Raw genomic sequence first — 17358 nt, 5'->3', positions numbered from 1 at the left:
TATCTGGGTTTAATGTATTTTTCAATTTAAGACTGATATTTTCTATAGTATCAAACACTAGACTAAGGAGCCTAAAACATTGTGCATTTTAAATATCAAAGTATAATTTGGGGCATACCAATGTCCAACATTACTTGATTTTCTGGAAAAAACATGTTAAGGAAAATGAACATTCTTATGAAAAACCATTAATAAATAAAAGATTTTTGCTTAATTGAATGTAGGAAAAATACTGTAAAACTTCAAATGTATAAGCTTGCTTTGAGAATGTATTGTATAGCAATATGAAGTATTAAGGTTTTTGTAGACTGTGTAAGGATAATTGCTTCCATTTACTGTGGATACTTTTCCACTGTTAAAAACCAATACCCAGTTATTCTCCACATTACCAATAAGGTACAAATTTCCCATCAGTTGGGTCATGCTGACATTTCTTCCAGGGTTACTCTTAAACAAGTCTAAAACACTAAGTCTGAGGGCCTTGTGAGTAAAGAACTACGCAGTATCAAATGAGACTGAGCTGCAGATGGGAAATTCTGCTGTCTTGATTTTCGCAGAGGTAAAATTTGCAATGCACTTGCATTTCGGAAGTGATGAGCAACCTTGATTATTTCTTATTAACTGGTGAGTGCTTCAAGATTTTCTGAAAAAAATTGAAGGCTAAATTATTGCACTAAGCTTCTTTTGATCTAGTCTAAGAGAAGTTCCTCAGATGATGCAAACCCCAAAGCTCTCTTAATGTAAATGTAACTAGCTGAGCAGGACTTGAAGGCCCTTTTCTTACAACCAAGAAGTGCAAAAAGGCCTCAGTATAAATAAAAATAGTTCCATGTGATCAAATCCTTGTATAAGTGAATTCATGAGAAGTTTTGACACTGATTTCAGTAGGGTAAAAAATCTACGTGGCGTGGCTACATGCACATATAAGCTCTGTCATCAAACACAGTAAGGTTCTGAGTTTTTTTCTTTTTGGTGAGTATGAAAGAAAAATCAGTTTTACCATTACTACACACACACACACGCACGCACACACACACAAGTATATATTATATGTATGTCGTATTCTTTTTATGAGTGGTTCTCAACAAATTCAGCAGATGGTTAAAATTTCCACAAGAATTCCTAAAAAAATTAAGTAACTATATAATTTAAAGAGAACTTCAACTTTATGTAAAATATTAAAAGGGTGGTGGGGCTTTTTTTAAGTTTTCAAGTTACTTAAATGAAAACTCTTGCTGATCTGGTTAGTTTGATGACAGACAACAGTTTGTCATCTGAAGTGAGTCACCTTTACCTTCTGCAGTACAATACCCTAATACAGATAAATAATTCATACCCATTATTTGGAAAGAGCCAAGATGAAAACATGCACAACTACACTTGTAATTTTTACCATGGTATTTTTAGGATTTACTTGAAAATGCATGTCTGCACATCAGTCCTGTAAGGATTCCTGGATGCTATAACAGCAGAAGACAAGTGGGAAACAAAGCCTTTCTCTTTTGAGACAATTAACTTTAAGAGTGGAGATCCAGATTATTAATGTTTAGTGATCACTTAAAACACAATGCAAACATTAATTACAGCTGATGTAAGTAAAAGCTAAATACACTCTCAGGATCTTTCAGATTTTCTATGCTGTACATTTAAAGACAAGTTATCAATGGCATGAATCTTCAGCATTTAAAATGCATTTTGTGGGTCTGTCCTTATTCTGATGTTTGAACGCAATTCAGACTCTTTACTCGCCCTTCCCTTGGCATGGCTGGAAATTTCACCTGTGTTCACACACCCAGCAGTTACTCTTTATGCTTTGAAGCTCCATGAGGTACATTCACCTCCTGTTTACTTTGTCTTCACCCAGTATTTGCTTCTCCTGAACAGCGACCACCAACGCTGATGAATTCTTGAGGCTTTCTAGGGTGGGCATCCAGCCACCTGGCACGTGACAGAGACCACATGTTGCTGTACACACGACCTTTGCCAGGTATAAACACAGCTCCTTATAAGTAAAAGGCTAGAACATGGGTCCATGGCATGACTTTGCTTTCAAGTTTTATATACAATATTGAAGAGTATGTTAGCTGTATCCATTTCTGCATTTTCTGTCAGTTCAGAGAACTCCATCTGAAGACACCAAGGTAAGGTAGAGGACACAGAACTTAAATTAAGGATGTAAAGGTATTTATGACTTTTAGTGATTACATATGGAGACATTTGAAAGATGCTTTTTGTTCAGGATATGTATTTTGTTTGCCAGAGTCAGCTGCAAGTACTAACGCAACTAAAACTCCTCAAATGCCACACAAGGTAGGTATTCACATAAGATACAGTCCTGCTAAGCACACACTCTTCTTGTTGTTCAATTCAGTGTTGGTTTCACAGTGACAAATTGTCCTCATTTCTGTATCATGTCTATGGAGTCATGGGCAGCAACAACAGATGCAGACTCAGTCTGTCACTCCAGAAGGAATACGAATGTGTTTAAAGGTGCTTCATTTATGAAGCGAACATGGAACTGTTACCTGCCTGAAGAGAAAAACATAAATTATAATTTTGCTGATTAGTTTTCCTCTCTGTATTACTAAACACTAGAACTTTTCACAAACATAAAACATAGATATTTTTCCTTATGTTTCTGGCAATAGTTAAGTTCAACAACACTTGCATAGACATTCCTTTATTCTGAAAGAAAAAAATATTTTTACAAGATGTGCTTTCCTGTCCAAGAACACACTTGCCTGCAAAAGTTCATTGATGTAATCTGTGGTGATGAAACAACTCTCATGGTTTTACAGAACTGTTATGTTTGTGCATTTTGGTATCTGGGCAATCTCTGGCAGGAAACTTCCCATTGAAGTCGTCTGGACATACCAATATCACACTGAGTTTATATCTTTGGAAAAATCAAATGACTTGTCCAGTGCAGTGATGATTTTCTTTCTCATTGAGCAGAACAAAGCAGTTAAGGAGACTGGAAATCTCTCAAGCTGTAGCTAACTTGATCACAATGGACAGCCTGGAATACACCTGAGAGTGACTGCTACAGGATGAACTGCAAAACCCAGATTGCCTGTTATACTCTTATGCTGCTTTTTCCCCTCATGATATAAAACAGGGGTCCTCAAATGTTTTAACCAGGGGGCCGGCGCGCGGATGCAGTGGCAGGCAGTCATCTGCGGCTGCTTGGTTTCCCCCCCAACCCCTGGCAGGGCGGGGCAGGGGGGTTCTGTAAATACCGGGGGCCTGACTGAGGACCCTGGGGGGTCGTGTCCAGCCCGTGGGCCATAGTTTGAGGACCCTTGATATAAAATGAAGCATTCAGTGATGCCTGAATCTTCCAGACCCTTGCCAGAGATGCTGTGAGTTAAGTACAACACAACTCCTGTGGTATGAACTCCCTTGCCAGAGACATGCACCATTCTGTAGAGGACAGCTGGGACCGAGAAAGCTCACTTGCCTTTGCTGCTCACTCTTACATACTAAAGCAAGAATGATGTATCTGATAAGGCTACAGAGACTGCACACTGTGCTGAGTAAGCAACAATTTATAGAAGCTCAGCTTTACTTGGCCTGTTCTCTTACACTCATTAGTTTAAGGATTGTGTTTTTTAGGTCACTCTGCATTGAAGCAGTTGTAGGACAACAGCTGAAGACTTCTCTGCATCAGCTCTCATGCCAAAAAGGAGAAGCAGTAGCTGCCCTTCATTTTGAAATTCTGGCATATTTCATTTTGTAACATTCAGGTTAAAAGTCAAATGCTTAAATTAATGATACAGGATTAATTACATTAACTACTGAAGACCTTAAGTACAAATTAAGCCCACTGAGAAGTTTTATTTTTTTTCCATCATAAGGACCCTGAATCACTTTTTATTTCAGCAGCCAAAAGTTATTAAGCATCTGGTAAGACCCTCAACTGTAACAACTTACCAATACATGAAACAGTAACAGTGTTGAGGGAGAAAAAGCAACAGCTACACTTGTAGATGTTCCTTTTCTTTTTGCTGCAACATACTGGGGGAAAAAAAAAAAAAAAAAGTCTTTATTACTACAATGCTAGTGTTTCAAAGAAATAAAATGGAAGGGTTTATCAGTTAGTTACAATAAAGGGAAACTCAAAGTATTAGATTTTATGTTTGCTATTAGGCCTTTCTAGTTAAAGAAGAATATTACAAATTTCTCAGGGAGGAGGGCAAAAAAAAGCCTACGCCATATATTTAAGAAGATGTCTGATGGAGAACGTAACCTGTTTAAATTTCCTGTTAAAGGCCATCTCCTGCATTTAACTGTTTCCTCTTCCCTCCTTCCTATTTTTCTTCCTATATGGCAATGTTTTATATGTCCTGTGAAGTTAAAAGGAAGATGTATGTTCCATTTCACAAGTTTTAATTTAATACCTGTGAGGATGAGGTGCAGGATGAGTTATTTGTAGCAACTTATACTTGGTGAATACAGTGTCTTCCATTCTATGTACTGTACAAGAAAATTTCTTTTAAAGAAAGTATTATTCTAGAAAGTTTAAATACAGAAAATTTCAGGTCCTGTGACCAAACTGATGGGTCAGAGTCACCTATTTCTGCCTTCAACAGCAGGCAGCACCAGGCATTTCACAGTGTGAGAAGCCTATAGAGTAAGATGTGTCCTTCTGCCATCTGCATCAGATCTTTCCCTTAATCCCTCACAGTTAAAATTTGACCAAACACCCTGAAATGTAAGGTTAAATAATACTCTCAAATGCTTTAGCATGAATTATTCTGACTTAAAATATGCTGAAGTGCTTTTCTGAATTTCAGACTTTGCCCAAGTCATGTCCAAGAAACTTTGAATGTCTTCAACAATTTCTAAGGTATATTTGATTGACTGAGTTACCCAGAATTTTTTCTGTGTAAAAATCAGATAAAGTAGTGTTTAAGTATGCAGTGAGTGGTGAATCATATCAGGACTACCTTAAGAAGTTATTAGAATTTGAATGAGTTCTCATTAACTTTCTATGAACATTAAAAAAGGCCCAGAAAACACAGATGCTTATATACACATACCCTGGGGAATGTAAAAAAGTGAAAGAACATAAAAAATATCAATGTAGAAAATATTTAGAAGGATTTAGGAGCACAGCCAGGAAGACACTGTTTTCTATTTATTAACATAATATCAGCCTAGCTTTACACCATACAGCAAATACCAAAATTAACTTTTTTTTGTTGCTTCCCCTAAAGGACTCAGCAATCCTTTCTCATAGTGGGAGTAAGGACAGACAAAGCAAAGGTAATGGCTCTTTAATCACATTTTGTACACAGAAATCTCCTCCATATAAATTTTTATACTCAAACTAGAAGCTTATTTAAAGGACACACCTTAAGCACAAATTTGACATCTACAGGATGACCTTGTGTTTGAGTTTTTCTGTTTGTCTCAGAGCTAGAGAGAAACCTTCAGGAAGTAGCTCTCAAAGATACACTTGTACATAAGAATATGAAGTGAAACAATATACCTTATCTCATTTTCCTCTTGACAGTCATGACACTGTGTAGTTTCATCACTTTCTGGTCTGGATTTGGGATGTGTTTTCTAGGAAGAAAATGCATTACATATAAATACTGTAAAGCCTGCATTAAGAACTCCCTAAACATATGTTGTATATTTCAGTTTGCTTCAGATTTTCAGTATCAAAATCATCTTGCAACATGTAGGCCAAATCTTGTCCTCCAACATACATTTACTACTGGTATAATTTTACTATCAAAGCCTTTGTATTGTAGGCAGGGGCACAAGGGGCAAAACCAAAATAATCCTCTTCTCAAGATACAATAGGAGAACTGGCAAATTGGGGCAATTCTATGTTTTTAATTTCCAATTAGACAGCTATCATGCTGATTAGACAGAATTTGCACTTTGGTGGTGGAATTCAAGCATGTGACAATATAAAGTTTACGTTTGCATGCCACAGTTCAGTGAAGATCAAAAGAGACATCTCGCTTTCAAATGCAGAATGGTTCTGTTTTCCCTGCCTCCCCATAGCTACAAATGTACTATCACTATGTAAACAAATGTAATTCTTACCTTCCAGTATATGGCTCCCAAAATAAAGCCAATAAGAAGAGACAGCAATGATGTCAGTGCTATGCTGATCCCTTGCAGGCTGGAGCTGCTAATGAAGCCAAGTGCCTCTTCTGTAATTACAGATGTTCTTGTTAGCTAAGACAGATTTATAGCAGAAAACTATCTTCAGGGCAACACTACTAGCAAGAGCGCTTTTATGCACTACCTGCATAGCAGCAATCTAGATAGCATAAAAGATACTTCAAAGTGCTGTGTACATGAGGTGCACTTCATACAAAATCTCACAGGAAAATTTTGACTACAGGGAAGCTCCTCCCATTTCTGAAACAGCTGTGTTGAAGAGCCCCAACACTAATTCTCTTTTCAACATTTCTACAGAATTTTTTTTCTTGCCTGCACTTCAAAATTTTCCGTTTATCAATTTTGGAAGGTCTTCTTTTTTAACATAGTAATTCTTTGGAAGACAATACATGTGTCACTTTGTGCATTCACTTAAATTCCATAAGAGACATCCCACTGACTGCAGATAGACGCTTTGCCTTGCCATCAACAGACGACTAGCTATGAGGCCTCTTGAGGGAGATTATAACAAAATAAGCCTGACCACACTTCTAATGATTGCCTGGAAAGGTCGCACTGACTTCAGTAAGATCAAACCCTTGTACCTTGCAGTCTAGCTGTGTGTTATTATGTTGCAACTATTTCTTGCTAGCTTTTTACATTTTATACGGAAGAGCCCCGATCCTAGTCTTTGATGTACACAAACAATTCCATTCCGCTCACAGGACGCTGTACACATGCTGTGACTAAAATGCATTTAATTTTAGTTATTTAATCCAGTTATTTAATCAGAACCAGGATGTGAAAAGTCCTACAGAGTCGCCCTGGGATCCACCTTCTGAAATGCAAAGTGAGCCACAGGAGACTGCTGGTTTAGACACCATCCACCCAGTTTTGGTTCATCTCAAGATTTGGTGTCTGCAACTCAAATGGTGGGTGTATGTCAGATTCCAGGAAAAGAACCAGCTGTAAGCACTGGAAAAGTGTAGATGATTAGATACAGAAATGAAAATGGACTGATAGCATCAGAAATTTGTGTATCTCATGCAAACAGCAAATGTCTAAGCACACACAGTATGATATACTGTGTCAAGTAATGTGTATTTAGTATATTACTAAACAGCCCCTAAGAAAACACTTTAGAAAGAAGCATTCTCATAATTAACTAGCAATTCATTTTCAACTCAGGTTTTCTGGTTTGACATTTTTACACAAATTCAGCTGTTTTCTAGAGTCACAATAGACAGAACTAAAAAGTAAAACAAAAATTATGTAACTTATATACTCATACACTACATATATCTCTGCATCTCATACACTGTTTACAGACTCTAGGTTCTGACTTCAGGGGCTTGAATTTTACTTAGAGCTGGTAGACTCAGCACACTAAAAGGAAACATTGGTCATGCAGAACTGACGCTATCTTACCATGAAAGAAATTTGTCTACAGATAAAGGCAAGATAGCAAAGTTCTACAGACGTGAACATCAGCTGAAAAGAGAGGCTATTGATTAGTCTGCCTCTCTCTCCTCAGACATTAAAACCAAGAGCAGAAATTCACTGGAGGAGCATATTTTTTCTCCAACTCTCCATCCCAGATTAGGCATAGAGGGGGCTTGCTTGCAGAAATTATTTTCATGTAATCTGGACAAACTCAAGTGGGGTACAGCCAGCCTGAACATCTAAATAAAAAAATTATTGCTATTGCTTAATCTGATCTGTGTTCTCAGCATATTCTCAGAAGAAAATTCCTACATTGCTCTTGTGCTGTAGTCAGGAAAAGTGCAACATCGATTTGACTAATACCATTAGCCATTCTTCCCAGTGACAGACCACAGAGTTATACAACTGATTTATGTACATCCTATGAGGATCATCATGTTTTCTGGATTCTGCCCTGCAAACTTCAAAAATAAATGGAAATGTGACATAAAAATAATAATAAAAAAGTCTTCAGGTCACATATAGAGCATAATTTATTTGATAACGTGTTACAGTGGAGTGTAAAACCTCAAAAATCCTCTGCCTACTCTGCAATGCTGTGCGGCATGTCATGGCAAGCATGCTGATTTTTACATGAACTTCTAGAGAAATGATCTATATGCAGGGCGATCACTGACAGTCTAGCACCCTCATTTTTATTGTTATTTTTCACGATCTTTAGGGAGTCTTAGACAACAGAAGAGTTCCCTTTACAATACGGTACCTAAAAGTGGAAAAATCTGATTTCTGAGAAGGTATCTCCAATGTGGATGCTTTCTTCAGCATCTATGAAGAACTGAAAGGAATGCATAATTTAGCTTTCTATGTGGGGACCCGCAACCCAGGGACAGAGCCTAAATATAGTCAAATTGTGACACTTCCCCTAGCCTACTTCTGAAAAATGACAACAGACTTTTTTCATAACTTGATAGTGTATGAATTAATTTGAAAGTTAAGTAGCCCACAGGTACCTTAAAAAGTAAACAACAGATTATTTAATTTCACTTTCAAGTCCAGAAAAAAAGTATCTTGAAAAGTCTGTGCCTTTTATTTATAGTAACATCTAAAATAGAACAGGTTGGAGAATTTTCAGTCTGGACAACCTCCTGGGCACCTATGTCCTAACAAAGAAAAGGGAGATAATGAAAGCAACCTGGCTGCCAATAGGTTTTTATGCCTTCCATAGGACCTTTTCTTCTGTTAGAAACATTAGAGCTGTACACGGAAAGGTTCTCACTCCCAATAGTTGTAAAGGCAGAGTAGAAGGAATAGGAGGAACCAGGTGTGTCAGGAACTTTCTGAACTCCTTGAGCAATGCCAGAGGAACTGCTGGTTTTGCAGTTAGTGTATTATTCACTTAAAATAGACTCTATCCAGTAAGGTGCAAAAGAGGAGTGGAAGCAGGCCAGCACCTCTCAGAACTCTCTACTCTGCACCTTGTGGAAGATCCTCTAAGGAAATGAGCTCATCAGATGTTGATTTATGTATAGTCTTCGTGGACATTGGGATGTTAAACTGTGAACACAATATATTTACATTAAAAGCCACAGAGCTACACAATGAAGTTATTGAGTTGCTCTCCACCTTGAGCCATGTGTGTAGGTTTAGCAACCAATTATGATTCAAAGCACTGACTCCATTTTTTTTTCCATATATGTCTCAAAAGAATTTTCAGTTTACCTCTGCTCAGCTCCAACACAATTACCACAAGATCTTATCTAAAAAAATGCAGAGCAGCTCTCACCTATTCATTAGGGTTTTCCATTAACTATGAAGTTGGAAAAAGGAACAAAGGCACAGAAGGGAACGCTAACTGCATTAAGCCATGGGTGAACATTTTCAAATTGTTGTGCAATTACTAAATTAAACCTTGGCATTCTTTGCTTAATTAAAAAAGGAGACCTTCTTTCTAAAAACAGTTATAGAAATCTCTGTTTACACATTCTTTGAGCTGTTCAGTACTGAATAATAAAGCTAAATTATTGTGAGGAAATTATAGGCAAAAATGCAATAAAGTAACACTCAACTTTCTGTGAAAATATAAATGATACTATGCCATTAAATGGAGTGAGAAGTGTTAGTAACAGATAGTAAGTTCTAGTAAGTTCAAGCTTTAATTGGAGCAACATGAGATTCATCTCATGGTGAAAAAAAAAGGCTACTATATGTTGTTTGGTGCAACCACTGTAAGAAGAGATCAGGACTCAAGACTTCTTATCCTGACACTTGTTATTTACATAGGAACCATCTCATCTGAATTCTCTAGACTATGCATGGTATAATGATCCAGACAAACATCAATAAGACTGGGACATAAACAGTTAATAGGAATTTAAATTGGACTACAGTCATGCAACACAAAGAAGAAAACAAACCAGCCTAAATAAATTGGAGGTAGGAGTGGGAGTGTTTTGAGAATTTTATGGGGGAAAAGATGGAGTGGGAACATGCCACAGATATATATTCAGTGTTACAAGGATGAAAACAACACTATTGTCATTCAAGAAAAGTTAGAACGAGATACTTGTTCTCTTTTACATTTAGTTGGGATAAGATCCTTGGTGTAGATCTACTCTATTATAGTAGTTTAGTTTTATTGTCATGTAATAACAATGAAGTCATGAAATATGACTCTTTGAACAACTGTAGCAACAACATGAAAAAAAACGTAATTTAGCTAACTGATATTAATACACAATTTCTGTGATAATTATTTAACAAATTATTTTATCAGATGATGTACTTCAGGTTTGCCTAATTTGAATTTAGAATTAAGCACAGTTCAAGTCATCTGACTGCACAGACTTTATTAATAGATTCAAAATGTATTATTAATCTGGAGGGGTTCTTCTGCAAACAGTGAATACTTCTAAAAGGTCTAGAAACCATTAATTTTAAATAGCTCAATTTAAAACTGTGTAAAATTAAAGAGGGTCATTTAAAAAAAAAATTGCAGTAGTTTGTGTTTGAAGAAGCTTTTTTCAGATTTTCCTTCTTCTCCAAATGTTTTCCTTTTGCTATTTGAATCTAGGGGTGCTGTTTTCAGAACAGTACTGAAGCCACCAGTCAAGGTCCCCTGTGCTGGGGAGTCTGCACACAGGAAGTAATAAAGTTTATTCCATGTTGTTTCTTGCAAAAAGGTGGAGATTAAGCAAAAAAGAAAACTTTCTCAGCAATTAAGCCAAGACAAAACTAAAATCAGTACTGAAGACCGTTTTTAGTAAGACAGAGATGCCAATAAAGATGCCACAAGTCTCTCCCTGCAAAGAAACCTCCAAATAACGAAAGTGCAACCAGTCAGCATCCAATGTCCAACTTAATGTGATTTAATCTGATTATCAGTTCAAACTGTCCTTAGCACCAGACAGGCAGTCCTCATGTCATTTGTACGTAAGGCTGTTAACTGATATCCAATTTTCCAGTAAATTGCTTAACTGAACGCTAATCAGTTAAAACACACCTGTACAGCATATGGCCAGCCAAGCAATTTCTTTGACTTACTGCATTATTTTAATTAGGCTTTTTTCCTACGTGATTATCAGTTCCAGTTATAAAACAAGATTAATAAACCCACTTCTGTACTCCCCTCCACAGTACAGACACAGGTGCCACACTTCGCTGCGCTCCCTGGCCTCCCTCCTGTTACTGTACTGGGTCAAACTCCTTTCATCTGAACTGCTTCTGTAATCCATCTTTCTTTCTTTTGGCTCCTTGATCCATTCCCATTGCTTCAGGCTGCAGCTGAATTTTCTTCCTCTAGCAGTGACAGCAAAAATTATCACATGTTGAGACCTGAGACAGATAGGTATGCACTCTTTAGCCCCCTCCTGGTGCCTCATAATTGGCCTTGGGCTCATCAGGCTATTTACAGCCAGCTCTGTGACCTCTTGGCAAGGAATTTATGGCAGTGAGACTTTTCTTTTCTGGAGAGGCAGGCTGGCAGCAGGACTTGAAGGTGGATTTTGTTCCAACCTTCTACTCAGGTGATTCTGGGGAATGATGACTTAAGACCTTATCCTAATTAGAAAGCAATCAGGAAGGGCTTCAAATCTGGCAGCAGCTGTGAGCCAACTCGGAGATAACGTGTGTGGTGATAAAACCCCAGAGAATAACTAGATTACACATTCCAAGAAAAGGAGGGTGAGAAAAACCTCAATCTTAGTAGTATCTGTACCACCATCAGGAGTTACCGTCGTGGCCACCAGGCTACATCAGGCTGATTTCTTGCCCATGTTTTCTTAAGCACAAGGAGTACCAGCCTCACACTTCATCATCACACATTTAGTTAACATGGAGGCTTGTGAAGTGAAAGGGGGAAATTGTGAAAGAGATACATATTGTCAACCTGATGCGTCCAGCAAACAGGAAAATGGGAAATAACAACACGGTTAGGCTTCAATCACCATTTAAGGAACCTCTAAGGAAAATCCCCTTCTTTTGTTCACGTGGAAAGCTCCAGAGGGTATTCACCTTGTTGTACACATGCCACTAAAAGCCCCTGAAACTTCAAAAAGCTGTTTCTCTTCATCTCAGATTCCTATACCCCTTCTGACCCCCTGACGGGAAATGTTGAGGCTCTTACAGCAACAATTCTGGGCTCTCTTATCTGTCAGTGGCCAGTCAGGTAACACACTGACCAAGAGAGATGAGAAACACGGAGGTGGCCCACCAGGGAGAATATTACAGCCTGGCAGAAGTGTAGTGACTTTGTCCTTGACCTCAGCTGAGAGCATGCTGACCGCGGGAGCTGGCCCTACTGTGACCACAGCAAGCAAATGTGGAGACTGTCTTCAGGTTTGGTGTCAAGCTTGGGTTTGACAAAACACAATGTACAGACAATCTCCTTGTCCACGTGAGTACCCTCAACTCAGTTTAGGATAGCTATTCTGTTCATTTGGAGCAACTTCCTTTTCTGAGAGTTCAAACGAGGTGTCTGGGACAGCCAAGTCTGCTGAGGCTGTATGACTAGCGAGACCTCATGACAGCCAAAACGAAGAGACTTGCCCTCTTCAAATTGTAGAGAGCTGTCACATCACTGTAACATGATAGCGTCTCTAAATTTTGATTAGATAAGTTCATTGCATTTCAGTATGACAGCTGAGAAACACATGGTACACCATCAGGCACAAGTAACTTCCCATTAATTTGCACAATTAATGACATTCTTTTCCTCTGCGCTCTTGTAACAGCCAGCTACCAGAACAAAATGGAGACACATATATTAATTCAATCACTTGTACTTACTGTTACTGTTAGTGTTACTGCCAATGCTGTCATTCCTAAGGGAGCTGGCAGCAACAGGAGGAAACAAAAATGTTTTTGTGACAGCGACTCTGGAATCTAAATAGAAAATGAGTGTGTCAGCATTATGTAACTTAAAATACAGTTCCCTTTATATAAGATGATGGGCTATAGGGCTCCTCTGATGTGGCTATAGGGCTGTTTTCAAAATCTGGCCACAGGGCTGTTTACAAAGTGGATTAAGCCAAAAAAAGCAGTCTTATTAAGAGGCAGATATATCTACACACTGAGCTGCTGCTGAGTAGCTATTCTGGAAGAACAATTGCTTTGAAGAAATTCCTAGGTTATGGCAGTGATCTACTAGTTACTACTGGTGTAACTGTGCAACTGGATACATTGCCCTAATTAAAAAGCTAATGGCTGCCACTAGAGAGAGAAAAAGAAAAGAGAATACAAAACCTCCATTTACTGGAAGGATGAGAATGATCTGCAGGAGCCTGACTTGAACTTGTTAAATTTTTAAATGAACTAAACATGGCCCTTTTCAGGAGGAGTGGGATGAATTCAGAGGTGAGTGGAAGCTGCTGCAATTTACAACTTGTCCTAACTTCCTATCCTTTCAGTAGTGCAATCTTAGGCTCCTTTACTGCCTTATAAAAATTGAATAGAGCATTAATGGAAGATAAGAAGAACAATGTAAAAAGATGATACAGGATATATTTGGGATGAAAAGAAACAGAGCAGGCGTACTGTGAGATTATTTGGATTATATTAAGTAATGATTTCACTAGGAATGATGGCACTAGTTTTACTGCCAGATAGAACTCAACTTAGAACAGAAACACAAGCTGCGGTATTGGTAGTAATTTTAACTGGCAGTAAAAAGGAGACATGGAGGTACAGCATCAGAACCTTAGCATCTCTGAAATCAAAGGAACATCACCCATTTTATACCTACTTAGAGTCTGTTCCCCAAAATGGCAGCCATCTTACCATTTTCTGGTGTTTCTACTGTTGAAGGCAGAATGCAGTCATTCTTATACAATGTGTCTGCAAACTCCTTGTAGACCTCAATGGTACTATTGAAGTGCCTAAAAAAATCCTCAGGAATGAAGCGACCTTCTTCATAAAGATGACCATTTTCTTTTACAAAATCCTAGGGTAAAATATAGAATTCAGCTTGAAAGAAGGTCAAGAGAGAGGCTCATTTAGCACTTCAACAGATAATGAAAATATCCAAAGATGACACAAAATGGTTTTAATTTTTAACCCAAAAATGACCAGATTTGCTGTATACGACCTTCATAAAACATACAAGACCTCTGATCTAAGGATTCCAAATTAGCTTTGCAAGTAGAAATAAATTATTAATCCAGCGTTGTAAAAATGCCAAGGAATGAAAGGCAGTCTGCATCCTTTGCTGAAAACTAAGAGACTTTTTTTATTTCCCTCATTAAAAAAGTCACCCCGATTTCACATCACTTTGCAATGTTCCACATGATCCTTTTAATCTGAACACAGGAACACAACACAATCATAGCTATTGTCATAAAAGTACAGGGAACAGAACACAATAGGTGGGATATGTTACAGCACAGAAGCAGGCTGAGATGCCTGATAATGTACCTAAAAATAAGAGCAGGACTATAAACAAGGAAGCCAAATCACTCAGGTCTAACAGACAAGTGTGTTATGCCAGACTAAATCACAAGATTAAGATCCGTATTAAGAACATTGATGGTTATCTTCTTTTTGGTTTTTGTGGTTTTTTTTTTTCCCACCTGACTGGCTTTCCTAACAACTGTTTCTTATGCCAGTGGGTCGAATTTGGCCTGAGGTTAGTTACTCTGTACTCCCATGAAGGAGGACAGTGGTAAGAACATATGCTAAATATGTACAAAGAAAAACTTCCTGGTTTTGGCTCAAAAATTATTTTATGTTTAACGTTTACTTCTTCATTCTACAAAATAAAATTCTTCTTCCCCAGCCATATACCAGCTGGGTTCTTTGAAGCATCAGAACAAGAATAGAAAGAAAAGAAAGAGATACAATAAAGATTGGACAGAATTCAGTTTGAAATGGAAAAGTAGAGAATGTCTAAAAACTCTTAGCAATCTGATGCCTATATATGGCAGGGTTACAAGGTTATGCCACTCTAAATAAGATTGAGTGTTTTAATTCATTTGATTAATTCTGGATGTTTAAAAGGTGCAATTATAATAGCTAAGGACTTACTTAGCAAAAATAAACATATACAGGAGATTAAATCCTTGCTCTAAATAACATGATAGATTTTGCCCATTTTATTTAGTGGGACCAAACTTTTCACTACAAAACTTAATTTTAATTAATGATAGACTGGTTAGAGCTGGGTAAGGGATTATAAAGTTAATTTTTTATTCCCCCATCATTTTCACACAAGAAAATCAGACGTCTCTTGAGTGAGACTCCTGGAATCCTTCCAGCTGCTGTTGGAATCCAGAAACACATGGAAATAGGCTGGTATCCTCTAGTCTTTGCTGTGTCTTTGTATAAAAGAGTTCATTAAACCATGGTGAAGCTTTCAGAGCTTCACACACTGTGATACATACTAACAATATATTAATAACTTCAACAACATCATCTTTAAATTTAAATTAGTATCACTAGCAAAATGAATAATTTAAGCTGAATGCACAAGAAAGATTTCTGCCAGTTTCAAACAAACCAGAATGAATTAATGACCCTAAAGATGACAGTTACATTTTTGACTACTTAAATAACTGTATACAGGTCATTGTATATACTGTAATCCCTTGTAAGCCACTTTCCTTTGAAATATGAGATAACAAATAGCCAACATTAGCACAGGTTACCCAGTGCACTTATAAACAAAGTATGATTTCTGATATACAGGAATAGAAATGAGAACAAATCTAATGTAGCTTTGGAAACTTTTAAACTACTACTGAGTACGGTGCAAAAGGAAGTTCAAATAAAAATATCCAGCGTACAAGTAGAAACTCCATATAGGAATACCTTATTTTTATCAAAAGCTAGGCATGCCATAAGATCATTAATTATCCTTGTGAGATTATTGATGATTGAATAATTGCTTAAAACATCAGACATATCTGAAATATCTGAAAACTTCTGGAGAAGATTATGTAGACTTCTTGAAAATTCAGGCACCATCAAATGCAACCAGCAGTGATTAGGCTGTCAGGAGATAAAAAGAGAAACAGAGAGGCAGATTAAATATTAGAACCAGTTTTTGCAAAAACTGGTTAAGCAGCTCAATGTGCAAAAGTAGATTAGATTGTTCTTTCCCATTTAAATTATCTTGAAAGTCTAAATTAAAATTTGTCTTTAGTGTGGCCAACTTTCTCCTCAGTCCTTTTGGTAAAATTTCTATTCTCGCTGATACTAACATATTTATGGTTGTCTGTTAAATGCCATCCCTTCATTAAATTCTTAATGAATGCTAAGCATCAGTGTGTTCAGAATTTGAGCCTTGGGACATACTACTATGAACCCCAGTCCATGATTTCATTAACCTACTCTTTTTTTTTTTTAATAACTACTGCTTTAACAATTTTCTCCAGACTTTCTTTAAACCAATCGCAGTTTTCATTTTATTATTGTTACCCTACATGACTCAGTGAACCCCAAAGATCCTTGATTTAAATCTCTTCTGAGGAAAATTTCCATAAACATTTTGCATGAAATCCATGTATGCTTTTATTCACCTTTAAACTAGTTAGCTTAGCCAACTCCTTCTCTAAATGCCATTCCTGAGAACAGTTTCTAGATCTAAGAGTTTTTCTTTTCCTGAGCTTTTGCCAACAAAAGGGTTCTGCACAGCTTGTCACAGTATCTGCCACATCTGCGCCAGTGGAATAGAGTTCAAATCCTTTCACCAACAACTATGCAATTAGTTTGCAGATAAAGTTTGTACAGCTGTTCAAGTGACTGAAACACCGTCATTCACCTTGCTGCCTTAGAGGCAGCCATTAACTTCCTGTACTTAGATTTACATAAGAGTAGCCAAGTAAATAAAAATGCCACCCAGTCCAGGAAAAACCCTAAGTTAATATATAGGTCTGCAAAAATACAGGTAATGCGTTAGTCATACTGCAACATATACCTGGAAATCCCTTCCTAATAAATGCTGAATTTTTAATGGTAAGTGTTACGAGAATTTATTCCATATGAGAAGCTATTTTTTCAATGGTTAAAAATGTCTCAGCAACATTAAAGCCTGCCAGCTATGAAGATCTTGGCCCAGCAGTCCCAAAGTACTCTCAGTATCACTAAACCAGTTTCCAATTGTTTCCTAGTGGGTGGGCACCATCCACTGAATCCACCCACTCCACCTTCTGTAATGTACAGTAAATGTTTGGTGATGTATCTGCTTCTCAGTTTAGTCTCATTTTACTCAATTTCTGCAATAAACCTGCATACAGATTCTTTATTAAAAAAATAATAATAATTTATCCACTACTATCAATATCATCACTCAGCAACAAATGA

The 17358-nt window shown here is 37.3% G+C and overlaps 1 protein-coding gene across 2 annotated transcripts in view; it reads right to left on the bottom strand.

The window, feature by feature from the left end:
* Positions 1–754: 754 nt before the first annotated feature.
* KITLG (KIT ligand) overlaps positions 755–17358 on the bottom strand; it is a 55127-nt gene continuing 38523 nt past the window's right edge. The window contains exons 4-10 of one of the 2 annotated variants that reach the window (XM_055808837.1): positions 15865–16044; positions 13840–14002; positions 12850–12945; positions 6064–6173; positions 5495–5571; positions 3934–4017; positions 755–2529 (exon numbers count right to left, since the gene is read on the bottom strand). In XM_055808837.1, coding sequence (XP_055664812.1) covers positions 3978–4017; positions 5495–5571; positions 6064–6173; positions 12850–12945; positions 13840–14002; positions 15865–16044 — 666 coding nt within the window. In that variant the 3' untranslated portion in view covers positions 755–2529; positions 3934–3977. The remainder of the gene's footprint in view (positions 2530–3933; positions 4018–5494; positions 5572–6063; positions 6174–12849; positions 12946–13839; positions 14003–15864; positions 16045–17358) is intronic. The other variant, XM_055808838.1, reaches the window with a different exon arrangement.

This window comes from Falco peregrinus, chromosome 6, assembly GCF_023634155.1.
Source record: "Falco peregrinus isolate bFalPer1 chromosome 6, bFalPer1.pri, whole genome shotgun sequence".
NCBI lineage: Eukaryota > Metazoa > Chordata > Aves > Falconiformes > Falconidae > Falco > Falco peregrinus.
The sequence above is the reverse complement of the archived record's forward strand: the minus strand, read 5'-3'. Positions and strand labels throughout refer to the sequence as shown.